This window comes from Carassius carassius, chromosome 28 (genome assembly GCF_963082965.1).
Source record: "Carassius carassius chromosome 28, fCarCar2.1, whole genome shotgun sequence".
Classification (NCBI taxonomy): domain Eukaryota; kingdom Metazoa; phylum Chordata; class Actinopteri; order Cypriniformes; family Cyprinidae; genus Carassius; species Carassius carassius.
The window spans coordinates 18,309,010-18,326,133 of record NC_081782.1 but is presented as its reverse complement, the minus strand read 5'-3'; the positions used below and the strand labels follow the sequence as shown (position 1 = coordinate 18,326,133).

The following is a 17,124-nucleotide window of genomic DNA, read 5'->3' as shown; positions in this document are numbered from 1 at the left end:
TCCTGATGACTCAGTCTTGTCGGTGTGAAAATCTTAGTAAAGGAAGTTTGAAGCTATTGCAAAAATGTCTTGACATTAGAATTCCTATCAAACTTATATGGTAAGTCATGAAACTATATTGATATACATGTATCATTATTTTGTATTTTTAGAATGCATTTTTCAAAGAGACGTTTGCACCTACATTTGTAAATAGAGAATTCATTGGTTTGTAAGCACAAAAACTGTCGGAGCAGATAGCATTGTGGGCTGTGCTCCAGCATGTTGAATATTGGGTGACCTGAGTTTGAGTCCTGACTTCAGGACCTTTCCCAAACCCATCCCCTTTCTTCCTGTTTGTCTATATGGTCCTATAGCAAAAAAAAAAATGAACTGAATTTTGTTTCTGCACAATCTGCTTATGTCAAACTGGCAGGTAAATTTATGGGTAAGGGGGGGGCATTCATGTTTTTTATTTATTTATTTAATTAAAAATGCCCAACTGATGATTAAATTTGGGGCATACTTTTTTTTTTAATTGCAAAAAATGATGCAAATTATTGCATTAATACAAACATGATATGCATCTATATGAAATAAAAAAAATGTTACATTTTATCATGAAATTGGGCTGGTGGATGCTGTGTACAGTACAAATGTGATTTATTTTCATCATTTAAAAGTTTAAATATACTATAACTTATTCCCAGTGTTTTTGTTGGTTTCTTACAAGCTCAAGTCAGAAATGCACTCCCTAAAACCTCTGTAATATTCTAGACTTTCGGTATTGTTTGTGCCCTTCCTTCAGTGTAAGTCTATGGGTTTTTTCACCCAATTTATCATCTGCCAGGTGAAAATTGTAAGCCCTATGACTTCAGAAAGTAATATCACACCTCTCTTCAACAAAGCCACACTATTTGAGGTATCTTCTTCTTGCAAAAGCATTGTTTGATTGAGAATGACTTTGTTTTTCGATCTCACTGATATGTTGAGCTGGTGGTCTGCAGTGGTTTTACTGCATAACGCAATCGGAGGCTGGCTTGAAGTGAGATCGCCTATAGGGCAGCACTTTAAACAAATAATGATTGTGGCTAGCACTGCCAAACAGAAAATATCCCTCATATATATATATATTATCTAAAACTTGCATGTTCATGAGGATCTTCAGCCTCGTGAGACTGTGTGTACTTTGTACTGAATGCTAGTGTGTGTGTCAGTATGAATCAGAACATGCATTTGCAGCAGAAGAGCAATGCATGGAATAGTCCATTGCTAAATGTGGGTCCATCAGAGGAGATTTATAGCTGTTCTTCTTTCGCCTTTATTAGGTAGACAGATCCTCTCCCTAGATTTCAGATATTATTAAAGTGCAGAGGGTCGAAATATTCATCTCTCTACCAGACAAACTGTCCCACTAGCCATTTTCACTGGAGATCCATAGGAATACTTGTTTAAAGGAAACTATAGATGGTCCAAGAGGGAAACATAAAGGCTTAAATACGATCTTCGAAGAGCATTGTGCAAGATGTGCAAGGTGGAGGGCAAGTTCCAGAGTGTACGGTGTGTGAATGCTCACAAATCAGTTGATAGGTCCCCAAATATGTATTTTGTGCAGTGCGAATGTGATATGTATTATATAAAGAGTAATAAGCAATGGGATTTACCCTACTAAAATAACCGTATTAAGTGCACCTGTAAGCATCCCTGTCAGTCCTGCAGTCTTCTCAAGCAGTGGAACATGCAGCAGGACATCAGGTCCATGTTACACCACAGGCAACGATTTATGTGAACACATAGCCTGTCCCAGCAAACACAGCAGGGCAATTCAATATAGCAGACAAATGCCTCTGAGGATATATGGTTCTCTACTGCAATGAAGGATCCTGGGTATTCCATTTGAGTGAGGGTGTTTGCGAGCACCGTGGTCCACGGAGAACGCAGGTGTCTATAGCAGACAATCTCTGAAAATTCATTGAGCATCTTCAGCATTAACACTTTTGGCGAGTACGTTTCAAAAAGTTCATTTGGTTCTGCATACAAATGAGATGTTTTGACACTTTTTAAAACTCAAACTCCTCCCCAAGGTGATGCTGATGAATATGGAACTAATTTCATGCTGCTTTGTGCATCCTTTGGTTTTGTGCTTGGTGAACTAGGATGAATTTTCCACTGATGGTGGTTGAGGGTAAAATCATAGACTTCCAACTTTTATGAAAAAACAAACAAACATATACGTAAGCTGGTACCAACATTTTGCAGCATGAGGTGACATTATAATGCAGAGCAAACAACTAGTGCTTTATATGTGCAGCTTGTTGTCTAATAAATGTCAGTTTGTTCCTCCTAATTTGGAAACATTTATAGTCAAGAAAAAGTGCATTAATACAAATAAAGAGGTTACCATGCATCTTTATTTTCCTTCTCCATCTCTGGAGTTATAATGTAATTGCTCCATTTTAAAAGATCTCTTTTCGGCTACTGTATATAATATGTATAGATTGAACACATCCTTGAACATTACGGAAGAACAGCGCTTTAAAGTTTCATTGGAACAGAAATAGCGACAGATGTTTTTTTTATGTCATAAAACCCACAGACTGATGGATCGTTAACGCAAATTGATGATATTCAAAGCGTTAAACAACTTGGCACAAGCTGAATGGTTCATGTTGCATGCACAGCCAATGAAATTGCTTTACATTTGAATGACCGTTTAGCATTCACTAGAGCATTTTGCAGCGTGCTTTCAGATTTCCCCTGAAACCCTTCACCTTCCCCAGCTCCACCTTTCCTGTATATAGTAGATCTGCAATGGGCCCTGCACTTGCTTTGTTACAGCAGCAGCAGCAGCAGCAGCAGCAGCAGCAGCAGCAATAGTCTACAACAACAGCAATAACCAACAGCAGCAGCAATTCAGCAGCAGCGCAGCAGATCAATTTGGCCAAAACCAAATACATTAATATTGTCATATCCATTTCCATGCTAAAATCTTCCAAGGGTGGTTATGATAGAACTTATCTCACACTAGTTGTGAGAAACGCTAACCTGGTTGGTAAATTCTGTGTAAAAGTTTATTTTAAAGTTTAAAAAAAGGTTTATTTTAAATAAAGCTTTACAATGCATTTGCTATCTTTCAGTGGTATGCTGTATATTCAGCAACCATCAAGCCTCTAAAAATGAGTTTTGACATTTTCATACATCCCAAAAAAAAAAAATAATAATAATTGCGCGAATCATGCATAAATAAATAAATAAGGTGTATTTTAATTTCATTCAGACTTGGAGTAGCATACGAATGTGAGTAAAAGTGTTGTTACAGAATTTATGCACTAAAGAAAAACTTAAAAAGATTGCGTCAGTACTTGCGATATTTGATATTTGATTTAAAAGTTTGCGTCAGTACTTGCAATATAGTTAGCTTGTACATAATCTGTATGGTTAAACACTGTAATGCGCTAAACCTTTTCTCGGAAGACAATCCTTGGAAAATTTGAAACTTGGCAAGTGACAGAACAGTTTGTACAACAGACATGACAAGTTAATTTTATATTGATCTAGCTATTAATTTTTTTGGTGTTCCGATACCTTTCTTTACTTGAATGTTAAGGGGGCCATTTTTAATAAAAAATTTTTTTTATATATATATATATATATATATATATATATATACAGTATATATATATATATATACAGTATATATATATATATATATATATATATATATATATATATATATATATATATATATATATATATATATATTGTATGCAATTTGGCTGATCATTTACACAAGAACAATGTTTTGGGAGACCTAAAAACACGAACGTTTGAAATGAGTTTCAGTATGTACGTTTTTAAAAATGATGAAAGTAAACGACTCCATGTAAACTTAAAAAATGCAAATCTCTGAAAATGGTGACGTCGTCCGCGTATCACATGATCAGTCTATAGGAATGTGTATGTGCGCAAATATGTAGTTTTTCTTTACAAAGTGACATCACCAACTACTGGCCTGGCATGCACAAACCAGCTTTTTAGTCATCTACGCAAGTGCACAATTCACTTTACACAAAACTTTTAAAAAATGCAAAAGAAAAATATTTCCATTTTTAGTACAATCGTTTTTGTGCAAACCTGCTCTTAGTCCAAGAATACAGGCTATCCACTGTCCAACATTATCAACATGCACTTCCTGTTAAGTCGATGAGATTTATAAATGTTTATGTAACATTTGGCCTAGGCTAATGCAGGGTTGAGTTTTGACTATGCATCTGTTAATGTGCTGCGATTCTTGCAGTCCTCAGTAAGCTAGTCTTCAGCAGGCTGGAGGAAATGCACCAGCACATCTGTAGAGGCACAGAGGCAGATGAAGAAAGAAATGAGATAAATCATTTGACTGGGTAGTCTAGTGAAAAAGAAGAGGGAGGGGTAGCGGGGCGGATGACGAAAAGGGAAGAGGTGCTCGAGGAGGTTGCTATTGCGAAGTGTAATCTACAGTACTGGTGGGGGATGGGTGTGCCAATAACCTCTCTCAACAGTCCTAAGCTCATGGAAATACCGTGGGCCACATCAACATATTAGTCAGCCTCCAACATCAGTGACACCAGCCACAGCAATTCAGCATGGTTACAAGTCCTTACACCCACATGTAACGCTGAGATCCACTTATAAAGAAGTACCATAGTACTTTTTGAAGAATCCTGCACTGCTCGTTTGAATATGGAAATCATTCAGTCTATGGTACTACCATCTGGCACTGCTGCAGTGTTTTATTTTATTTTTATTTTTTTCTGGAGTTTATGCTTCTATAAAGATAGAAGATTTAAAATATTAACTGGCAAATTCATTGAAGATGGTGCACTTTATGACTTTTTAAACAGGCTTTAAAGGCCCAACTCCTATGTTTTTTAAGAACTATCATACAATGACAGTTTAAGTTGAATGTTTGTTTTTAGAAGATATGGTTAAGCATCTACTTTCACTGACCAATTGTTGAAAAGGTCATATGAATATTTAAATACTTCATAATAAACAAAATACAGGTGTTTTGAGCTATTGCGTATCTTTGAAACATATTGTTAGTATAAAAATTATGGTGTTAAACGTTATTTCTGTGACTCTGGATTACTAAGTTCTGTTAAAATTAATATATTGTGGTTGATTCTTCAAGCGTGTGTGTGTTTGCATTCAGTAACTTGATGGTTCTCTTCAACAGGATTTGGTATTTTACTGACACAGTGCAGCCTCTAGAGGGAGCTCTCTGTTACCTTTCAAAAGGACAACTGTTAATAAAGACTAATTGGCACTGTAGGGAGTTTTCTGCTAGTGAAGGGACTAGGGAGTATAATGAGGAATACACCAATACGTTTTAAGATATATTTGGACAACATCTCCCTCTGCCTCCACACTGGTTTCAGTTAAATAGGCTACAGAAGAAGAGCTAATTTTGGAGGCTGTTCTATTTTTGAGGGTCATAGTTGAGCTTTGCACAGGAGTGACAGTGTGGATGCTGGAAGCTATGCGCTCCTCTCCAATCATCTTTTTTTTTCTTTCTCTTTTGGTTTGGGGAAAAGGCATCCTGTTCTTGAGGTTCTTGTTTTCCTTTGTTTAGCTAGTGTGTATGTGAGTGTGTGTATGCGTCAGCCTGGCTTTGTGTAAATTGTAAGTGGCTATTACATGCATGCATTCATATCGTATCAAGTAATCGTTGAATCAATGCCAACACATTTTATTACAGGATTTTGCATGTTGACAGTTCTCTTTAAAGGCTTTAGATGCAAAAAAAGGGCTCTTAAGTGGGCGGCATCTACTAAAGAGCTCTAAGAAAGTAGATTATAAATTGGATACTTTCTTTCATTAGCCTTTGCTTTGATATATGTTGCCAATATAGCAACACTACACTGTGCACCAAACTCAAATGTAATGAAAATACAAGAGTAAATCCCTCAGATGTATCTGATTAGATCTGCGCTCCATTTGTCACTGATGCTGACAAATTAAAGCCTTTGTCCAAATTCTCCCTCACAATAAACATGGACCCTCGCTTCTATTAAAGAAATCCATAGGTGGTCATCCACAATCGATTATTGGTCACCTCTGACACAAGGAGCTGTGATTAAATTACACAGAGGACTGCAGGGAACAGTGTTGATCGAGAAAATATGAATTCACAGAGTTCGGCCTACTTTCAGACTGCATTCCATATGGCCGGCTTTCTCTCGTTTTCCAGCAAGACACGTTTCACAGCTTTCAAGGCCACCGCCACAGAATAATATAATGAGATTGTGTGAAAAAAAAGCAAACAAACTGAGAGCGGCCATTTTCTACAGCTGTCAACTTACTACTGAAAGCCAGACTTGTTCCACTAGCAGCACACACAGGAGTGAGGAGATGGAATGGAGAAGGGGGCTTGACGGCTCTGTGCTCAGACTAGAAAGAGGCGGAGGGGGGAGGGGGCAGAGGGGTGAACCTCAGGGGTGAGTTGCTTTGCATTTGTGTCTTTTTGCTACGCATTACCTTCCAAGGCTTTCAAGTCTCGGGCCAAGTCTATACCGCAGACACTCACTTTTAATTTCAGTTATTTGGAAGAAATTGTTTGCATTCTGTCTGCGTATGTCAGGTTTTGCCAGATTTGTGGTGATAAGTCAATAGTCATGTATGGAGGATGAGGACTGCTAAAAAAAAAAAGGAATCAATTATTTACTCATTAATTATATTATGCTTTACTGTTTTCTACATAAAATCATCCTTCATGAAGATGTAGAACATTCTGTAATATAATCTTTATATCTTTAATATTGACTGAGTAAGGCCATGTCAAAGATTGAAATCATAGTGAAAATTATGGATGAAATCAAACTTTGATGCTTGTTATCTCATAAATAGATTTTGAGACTTTAGCTTGGATTTTACAGACAGGGTCACACACACACACACACACACACACACACACAGGTGTTTTTGTGAAAAGTGGGGACATTCCATAGGCATAATGGTTTTTATACTGTAGAAACTGTATATTCTATGGCCCTACACCAACCCTACACCTAACCCTAACCTTCACAGGAAACTGCATTTTTACTTTCTCAAAAAACCTCATTCTGTATGATTTATAAGTGTTTTGAAAAATGGGGACATGGGTTATGTCGTCATAAGTCACTCTCTCCTTGTAATACCTGTGTCATACCCATGTCATTATACAGAGTTGTGTCCTGATATGTCACAAAAACAGCCCCCCCCCACATATATATATATATATATATATATATATATATATATATATATATATATATAGTTTAGAGAAATATTGAATTAATGTAAATTAGTAATGTGAACAATGCAAAGAAATCAATTATAAATATATTTACAAATTTACATACAACTTTAAATATTATATGATATATATATATATATATATATATATATATATATATATATATATATATATATATATATATATATATAAACAATAAATTGATGAAAAAGGCCCCGTGTAAAATTACACGTGTCTATATTTTACTGGATTAACCAATACATAAAGTATCTGCACATTCTGAACTGTAGAGTTGTTCAAAAAAGTTAATGTTGCTACCATACATATTCAAGCATCACTGTATTGCTGTGCAGTTCTATCATGCACAAAATCTATTGTATGAATCAGAAATGGGCACCAAACTATGTGCATTTTTCTTCCTGCTATGCTGTCTCATTGGTCAGTTAGATCAAAGTGAGATCATAACACTCAGCATCAACTATATGAAGGTTAAAATCAAATTCACACACACACTGCCACATATATAAACACACATACACACACACTCTCTGACCTTTCACTCCCTCTAAGCATAGATTTACACACAAAAAAGTGAGAGTGCTTCCTCATGGCATACTGGTAACACACTTTTCCCTGTGGATGGCATTCCTGGCTGGCTCTGCCCGCACACAAGCCAAACTCTGGTTTGGTTGCTTCTGGCTTTTGCTTCCTCTTCTTGATTTTTCTTATATTAGCTAACCTCACCCATTTCTCCATTCTGTCAGCCTTCTTCCAAGATACCTAATGTTTCTGGAGTTCTCATATAGCTTGAATACAATGACTGCAAATAATGCATCTCTCGGTAATGTAGTTAAAGAGGCAATAAGACGTGTTTTCCGTTTTCTATTCTTGTAACTGCTTTTCCTTTCAGCTGTAAAACTGCAGCACGCTGCTGCCTCATGCTGTTCGTGTGGCAAATCTGAAAACAGAGTCAAGGTATCCAGATCCTAGTTTCAGACCCAGATATCAGCCAGGCCAATTAATCAGCTGGTATTTGGTCTTTTTGAAATTATCACCATCGGCATGCTTGGTCAATTAGCAGAATTCTGTCTGTTCCAAAGTCTTCTGAAAGCCTTGTCAGTAGACAATAAACATATTCTGTTTTTTAAATTTTGTAATAACTCTTGAGTAATTATTCTTTTTATTTAATTTAGGGTTTCCTTTGCTGTTATTAAAGGGCATTCATCCAAAATTGAAAATGCAGTAATCTACTCATGGTGTTCCAAACCTGTATGACTTTCTTTTTTTCTTCATATGAAGATTTATATATATAAATGAATCTTGATATGAAGATATATATATAAATGAAGAGTTTGGTTCCAAAACCTGAGAAATGCCATTTAAAAAAAAAAAATTAATTTCCAACAAAAACAGTATTGTATCTGGTAGGTATAGAAAAGTCAGTTTTTAATTTTATGCAAAATGCTATATTTGCAGAGTTATTAGGTCATGTTTTCTCCCTTTTTTCCAAAAATCTAAATCAGCATATTATCAGGTCGGTAGTTGAATGGTCCATTTTTAATTTTACGAGAAATATGATATCCGCCGAGTTATTAGGTTATTGTTTCTCCCTTTTTTCCAAAACTCAACAAATGCAAATCTCCTTTCTCTGCAGAATGCGATATATCCGCTCAACTAAGCACAGCGCACCATGCCACGCACTCTAGACAGTAATGGTGGCGCTTTGAATACACCTGGGATCCTAGTTTTCCTCATCTAATTTGTACTTTGTAATCAAAAACAAACAAGGGCTGCACGACAAATCGCATGTGATTGTCATGTGTGTTTCATCAGTAAAGCCGCATCTATGATAAATCTCCATTGTGTGCTTTCAGATGAGCAGCATTTAATACACAGAGCCGTACATCACTGACAAGTTATGCAATATCTATTATGCAATATGTGTTTATAATCGCAGATGAGACACATTCGATCATGAACACGATATTGCGTAGCTTGTCAGTGTAAGTGTTTTTTAATAAAGGCCAATAATGTTTTTGTTTACACAGCGTATAGCACTAGTCAGCAGATGAATGTAACATGGCAAAGATGAATGCACTTTTGGAAGTTGAATGTTAAGGAAATGTCATTTTGGAATATGGAATCTGTGGTTTAATGTAATTTTGATGTTCATGTATGTTCATGGTGAAATTTTATTTTATTGTTGTTGGCCTAATTAATTTATAGCATTAACAAGATGATCCGTTGAATTCATTTTGGAAGCAATGACTGATGAAAGTATTTTTAATCCAGTGCCTGTATATAAGATTAGTATTGACCAAGTTCAGAGGCTGTCATATGTGGATCAACTTACTATGTTGTGTATTCTCCCAGTTTTAATATGAAAAATAACCTTTATATTGATTCAATTAAAAAAAAAAAAAAAAAAAAAAAAACATGTATCATGGATTTATTGCACTTTGGGGAAAAAATACAATTTTATAATAAATCTTTGAAAATTAAAATCTGGTTTTGAATTTTTTATGTTATTGTAACCTAAATATGGTATGTGAAAGTTTGAAACAGAAAATTGTTGTTTTCATCTTGCCACTTTCTTGGTAAACAAAAGTAACACATTTTTACTCAAATTAATCAAAATGGATTTATTCCGTTTTGGAACAAAACTCTTCATATATATATATATATATATATATATATATATATATACAAACACACACACACACACACACACACACACACACATGTATATTATTTTATTTATTTATTTTCATATAATGAAAGTAAATGGGATCCAGTGTTGCTTTGGGGCAAAAACTGTAGAAAAATTCTTCACAATATTTCCATTTGTATTCGACCAGGAAAAAAAGTAAGAAATACAGGTTTTGAACGACATGAGAATTTACATTTTTGGTTGAACTATCACTTTAAATTGTATTATCTTTATATCAGCATTATATTGTGAAAAGCATGTCTTGCTAGACCACGGTTAAGAGGCTTTGTCTGTTCTTCATAATTAATTTTTCTGTTAACTTGTAATGGTTTGAATGGAAATCCATCTTATTAATTGACCCCCCCAAACCTCCATATGAATCAGATATTGTCTGCATCTGCTCATGTCTGTTTCTGTCTTTTCTTCTCTTCTTAGGCAATCAAGTGGAACTGTCATAAAGAACAGGTATGCTTGTTAAATTCAATACACAGATCCCTCACTGGTGCATATCATACCAAAAGCATAGATGCAGTCAAATTTACTATTGGGTGGATGCTGCACATTGGTGGTGGTTGAGGAGATCCCCCTTTTTTATGTGAAGTGCCAAAAAAGCGCAATATAAATGTAACAAATTATTTAATAACATTTGCTAATGCATGCTATAGTGCCCCTTGTGGCAGGGTTGACTATGCAGCATGCATTTGACATTCACATATTCACAAATATATTTTCAAGATACTTATTTAAAGATATTGTGGTCACAAATTTAAAATTCCTTGTTTTAGTTAAATCATGGACAAAACTATCACTAATTGTGGCTACTGTTTACTAAATTAACTTGTAACTAAATTACAACTTGGCTACAAAACCAATTAGAGGAATAATCCACCCAAAAATGAAATTTCTGTCTTCACCCTCTTGTAAATCCAACCTCTATGACTTTGTTTCTTCTTCATAATAAAAAAGAAGATATCTTGAAAAGTGTTGTTAACCAAACAGTGTTGGTCTTCATTGACTATGTTGAAATCAATGGGATCCAAAACTATTTGTTTACCAACATTCTTCATCTTCTTTTGTGCTCCACAAAACAAAGAAAGTCATACAGGTTTGAAACGACATAAGGGGGTAAATGATAACAGAATTTACATTTTTGTGCGAACTGTTCATTTAAATAAACTGAACAAATTAAAAAGCAATGAGTCATGGGAACAAATTCTTAATTTGTGGCCACAATATCAATTTTTTTTTCTTCTACATGTCATGTGCAAGGCTTTGTATTTTTCTGATCTAAATGATCGCTATTTCATTGTGCTCGTGGGATATGAATACAAACTTTGCCATACAGAGAAGCCACCTTATCTCACCAATTCAGGCAGTCGATGAGGGAACTTCTGTTTTGCGCCCAACTCTTTTCGCCTATTGGAGAGGCCTATTATGGAGTATCCTGTTTAAAACATTCAAACTCCAGTTGGAAAGCCTTTCAGAAATTGCTCGAAAACAGAAGTCTTGAAAGCTCATTTGACAAGGACTTTCTCTGAAGAACAATTTCTCACATAATCACAGAGACGTCAAACTTTGTTTTTCACTCGCTCGCTGACCTTTAGATATTGCCTGGTCCATTGTGTGAGATTGAGCTCAGACTGAGTATCTGCTGAGTGTAGAGGTGTTTAAATGGAGCCCACAGCACTTCACCACAGGACTTAATATTTCCTCTCTGGTGGACCTGAGCACATGACATTCGATGCACTGTAATTTACGGCCCCTGCACACTTAGCACTTAGTATTTTCAACCCACATGTTGAGGATTGATTCCAGCCCGCGCCGAATGACCAGGATGTGGCCCCCAAAATCAAACATGGACTAAATTAGGTAGAAAATGTGTTGTTTTGCTCTGGCCGCCATTTTGTTTGGAGAAATGAGGGTTATTTATTTCAGCCTGACTGCGTTGTTTGTCTTGAGCCACAGGGCTCTTCATCATTCCCCCACAAGGAGAAATGGATGAGTACCAACCAATCACAATGGTTTTACACTTACATCATCACATCACCTCAAGCCTCTGTCAATTTGTTATCAGGCTTGTTTCAGGGATGCGGTCATTGTTGCATGATGCAATTTTCCTTCAATTCTCACTCCTGTTTGCAGACCGGTGCTTTTGATTACAATGAAACAAACGATGACACATCAGAAACCAGGGACTGTGTTCCAAAACTCGCCAGTACTTCCATGGGGCTAATTTTTACAATAGCTTATGTAACATAGAAGGGAGTTTATTCAGCCGGTTTGACAGAAAAAAAAGGCAACCGCGGGAGAGCAGGGTTTAGGAGAGCATTTTCAGGACTTTTTAAGCATCTACCAATTATTTCTGCACTTTTGATCTTTCCTTGTGTTAACAATGGGAGAGAAAATACAGACAAACTTCAATACTGAATAAACTAGAGCAGAATCAAAAGAATATCTGGACTAAATTCAATAACACTTTGATTTATGACAATGCCAAACATTATTACATGACTCACTCAGAAATACTTGCTTTTGATTGGTCAGTTGGCATTTTGTACTGTTAAATAATGATGGTTATACTCTGTAACTGCAGTCTTTCCTCATAACTGTGTTTGCAGTGAAGGAGACTTTGAAAAAGAGTAATTATTATTGAAATAAATAACATACTTAACATGTGAGCTGAATATAATGTTTTCAGATGATCAATTGGATATTAATTATATATATAATTAATTATAAATTAAATGTATTGTAGTTTAAATTGATATTAAATGCAGTAAGTTTAACTTTAAATTATTTTTGATCCACTTACATCTTTATATATAATTTCATAATTACTTTTATTGTCCTTGAATTCTGGATAAAATGGACTGCTCAAAATAAATATTAAAACATAATGAATTCTAAATGTACTTTAAAGTAAAACATTTGAAATTATTAATGTACAAAGCACACTTTTTAGAAATTGTACTCTCTTGAAGTACAATGAAGTGGCCATTTGTTTCATTAGTGTAATATGCAATTACCGTTTTCTTTTAAAATAACTTTTAAGATTTGAAGTACACTAGTACTTTTAGTATGTGATTCAATCAAGTGCACTTCTTTTTCACAAGGCAGCCTCCCATCCACCCCTGCAAAAGTAAAAAAAAAATCTCATTAAACGTTGTCATATGTTTTCATATATTCAAATTTGAATGTAAATGTACTAATCTGTAAAGCAATATATAACAGTTGCTAATGACTTATTCATTAGTGTTTTCCTTATTTTAAAATCATTTTTTAAATGCAGCGGTTTGCTGAGGGCAGCCTCAGCAATAAAATAACTGTTTGGTACTTTTGTCCTGACCAGATTCGAGCATGCAAACACACTCTTGAGGACAGAACTGTTGAGTGCGCTCTTTTTTTTGCCACATAAACCATTAATGTACACCACTGTTCTCATGCAGCAATGTTTTTAAACAGCAGTTCCTAACACCCGAGCTCTTTACCCTCGAGTGAGATTCTGTACAGTATATTCCAATGCACATGCAGTATGTCTTCAAAGGTGGATCAAGTGGTGATGCATTGCTTTAGCAGTGCAAGGTTGTGGGTTCAATTCCCAGGGAGCACATCTAAGTAAAAAAAATGTGAGCCTGAATAGTGTAAGCCGCTTTGGATAAAAGCGTCTGCTAAATGCATTAATTTAATTTAATTTAATTTAAAGGTGCAAAAGGAGATCTTGGAAAATGTTAACATTAGCCTGATAGCACTGAAAGCGAACTTCCAACCCTCCCTGCAATCACTGTATAAAGCCACGCCCCCTGAATGCTTTTATGCTCACAAACCAGAATACCAGAGACAACATTACTACAATAGGCTACATCAGCGGTTCACGGTGTAGGGATCATATCGATTGGACACAGTTCATTCACGTAGCTCGAGTTGGTCATCTGAATCGGGTGTGTTAACTAAGCAAAACATGCTAAATATGTACATTAGCACTGGAATTGGGAACCACTAGGCTACATCACGTGTTATTAACCAGTGAGAAAACTTTAAAAGTACTACAATACCAGGAAGGAATACCAGGTTTTTTGATGTTTGTCTGCCATTCTAGCTCTGTCTGCACAGCGTGCGTGAATGCGCTAGTGACATATTTTGTCTGCGCGAACAGGGTGTGCAGAGGTATGCAGATACATACGTTGACAGGCAGGTAGGAAAGCTGTTTAAAACACTCGGACCGAGCGTTTTGATTGGACGTACATTTCTTGGTCCTACGTCTTCCACAGAATATATAAATACAGATAAATAAATTTAAACCACTTAACTTAATGATTGCTATCTGGATGTGAATAGACTTTCAACCAGTATAACAAAAACATTTTCTGAAGACAATCACCTATTGCACCTTTAACAGAGCTGGAAATGAGATTTATATTTCCGGATTGCATGCCAGCCAAGAATTTTATTTCCCTTTTGCATGACAGTACAAAGAGTTCTCTGCATAGATGGGTGAAAATTTAAAGCCCCATTGAAGTTATTTGGAAAGAAATTTGTTTAGCGCAACATGACTCATCAATATTGTTTTCCTTTAATTTCCTAGAAGAGGTTAAAATGGTACATTTTGAATGTACATGTGCTAAAATATGAATTTTGTCAAGTGTTCACCAGCATATACAGTAGATGGCTTCAGACACAAATTTTGATTTCATGGGGCCTTTAAATAATAAATATTGTTTTTTGAGCACTGAAATCAAACATACTTGTGAGACATTGCCCCTTTTTAATTGTTTGCAGCCTTGGTGAGGAGTTTTACCGTGAGGCCATCGAGCACTGCCGCAGTTATAATGCTCGACTTTGTGCTGAACGCTCCATGCGCCTGCCATTTCTTGACTCCCAAACAGGCGTAGCACAGAGTAACTGCTACATATGGATGGAGAAGACACATCGTGGGCCAGGTCTGTTTTATGTGTACAGTGTATCACACTACATCTGTGATTTTGTTGTTAGGTCAAGGTTTTGGATGTTTAAACCATGGCTCTGGTTCTTTTTTTAACTCAGGTGTGGCTCCAGGGCAGCTCTATACCTATCCTGCACGCTGCTGGAGAAAGAAGAGACGGTTAAACATCTTAGAAGATCCACGTCTTGGACCAATCGAGTTTAAAATCGGTGAGAGTTGGTATTAAGAAAGACAAACATAAATCCTTAATTCACTTTTGTTGTTTTTGGGGGGGGATCCGAATAAAACAAATAATTTATTAAAATAAACCTTAAAAGAAAAACAGAAACATTTGGTATTAATTTGGTCTGTATTTTTAAAACAAATGACCCCAAAATAAGTCTCTTATGCTCACCAAGCCTGTATTTTTCTTAAGAAATATACAGTAAAATGGTAATTTGTTAAATATGATTCATATTTTAAATACCTGTTTTATATTTTTATGTGTAATTTTTTTATGTAATGTCAAAGCTACATTTTTACTAGCCATTACTCTTAAGTATCACATGACCCTTTTCTAATATGCTGACTTGCTTCTGAAGAAAATAGTTTTTGCTAGGTATGTTTTGAAGCATGATTGCTGGTTTGAGCTAGTATAAGCTGGTCCTTAGTTGGTCATGAGCTGGTCATGAACTGAGCAGGAGCTAGATGCTTAGGACCAGCACATTACCAGCTTAAACCAGCTTATAACAAGATGCCATGCTTTTAAACATAAGTAACCAGCATATGCTTTTTTTTTTCAACAGGGTAATCTTGTAAATGCACAGTTTGAACAGAAATACATAAGATACATGTTTTTTTTTTCAAGAATGGTTTTAATTGAATTCATTTCTTTTACAAATGTGCAATTTCTCATCAAATTTGAAAGACTTGAAGACTTTAAACAAATGCCATAAACACTGTCTGGCCTAGTCTTTTAGGAATTGATTAGAAATGTATTGGTGTGACGATTGTTTGTGGTGTGTGTCCAGACTATGAAGCAGCACTAAAGAAGGAAGGGGGTGTTCCTGAGGGACCCGTTCTGGAGTCACTCCTCAGTGGAGAACTCCTGGATAAGAAGGTTGAAACAAAGGAGGAGGAACCCATGAGTGAATGCCAGGTAAGAACGATTCCTCAACTGTGGTTTGCTCCCACTCAATAGTAAACTAGATAAAGAGTGGTTTTACACACTCTGCCCTGAAGTACAAACTAAAGTACACACTAAGACACTGTCGCCATGTGTTATTTTTGGTACCCAAAATGCTCTTCCCACCAATCAATTCAGCATTTCTTTCCCCTTCTGATTTCTCTGTAGTACTTGTGTCTCTTTTTGGCAGTAACACAAATCGCCGCAGGGCTGACACGCCCCCACTGGCAGACTTGTTAAACACAAACTGTGTATGTTTGTGAGTGTATTTTTTAATTTTGTGTGTCAATGTCAGTAAGTTTGACAAAGTTGGTTTATTGATTTTGTGGAGTACAGTTGCACATTTTCAACGGGTTTACGGGTACTTACATTTGACCGTGTTGACGTGTGAATGCCTATAGATCCTAATGAGCCCGCCTGCCAGTCGATGAAGCTGTCACTAGTGTCACCACCCTCACTGTTTTGCACACAACACGACATCTATCCCAGGGGTGGACAGTTAACCAATTAGCACTTCAATTAAGAGTGACTCTTTAGAGCGCTTCGTCCCCTGGGAGCGGACCTGTGATCCTTGCTGCTTGCTTCGCCTCAGGCCCCAGCAGGAGTTAAAAAACTGTGTGCCTCCCTGCTACCGCTGTTCTCTTCCCACAGCCATGTATTATGAGTATGCTTACAGTTGTGCACTTGCTAGGTAATCATCACAGTTAAGGCCTCGATATACTTGGTTCTGAACAAAAACAGTTAACATCCCGATATACTTATAAGTCTACTTATAAGTACTTATGAGTAAAATCAAAGAACAAACTGGTGTGATGTCATTTAAAAAAAAAATAGCTAAGGCCTCAATATACTTCAAGCTAAATCGATGAACGAACTAGTATGATGTCATAAAAAAAAAAAAAGGTCAATGCCAATTGGAGAGAAAAACAAACAAACAAAAAAAACGGCAAGGCCACAATGTACTTAAAAAATAAATTGAAGAACTAGCTGGTGTGACACTATTTCGAACAAAAACAGCTAACAGCTAAAACGCTGACATAGTTTTAGTGAAATCGAAG

General features: G+C 36.1%; 1 protein-coding gene across 3 annotated transcripts in view; it reads left to right on the top strand.

The window, feature by feature from the left end:
- The window catches only part of LOC132108155 (zinc finger protein neuro-d4-like), a 58,642-nt gene that overhangs the window by 3,447 nt on the left and 38,071 nt on the right, over positions 1–17,124 (top strand). For 2 of the 3 annotated variants that reach the window (XM_059514735.1, XM_059514737.1), the window contains exons 2-5: positions 10,398–10,427; positions 14,739–14,899; positions 15,003–15,110; positions 15,912–16,039. In XM_059514735.1, the coding sequence (XP_059370718.1) occupies positions 10,398–10,427; positions 14,739–14,899; positions 15,003–15,110; positions 15,912–16,039 (427 nt within the window). Of the gene's footprint in view, positions 1–8,162; positions 8,228–10,397; positions 10,428–14,738; positions 14,900–15,002; positions 15,111–15,911; positions 16,040–17,124 lie in introns of those variants that run through there. The other variant, XM_059514736.1, reaches the window with a different exon arrangement.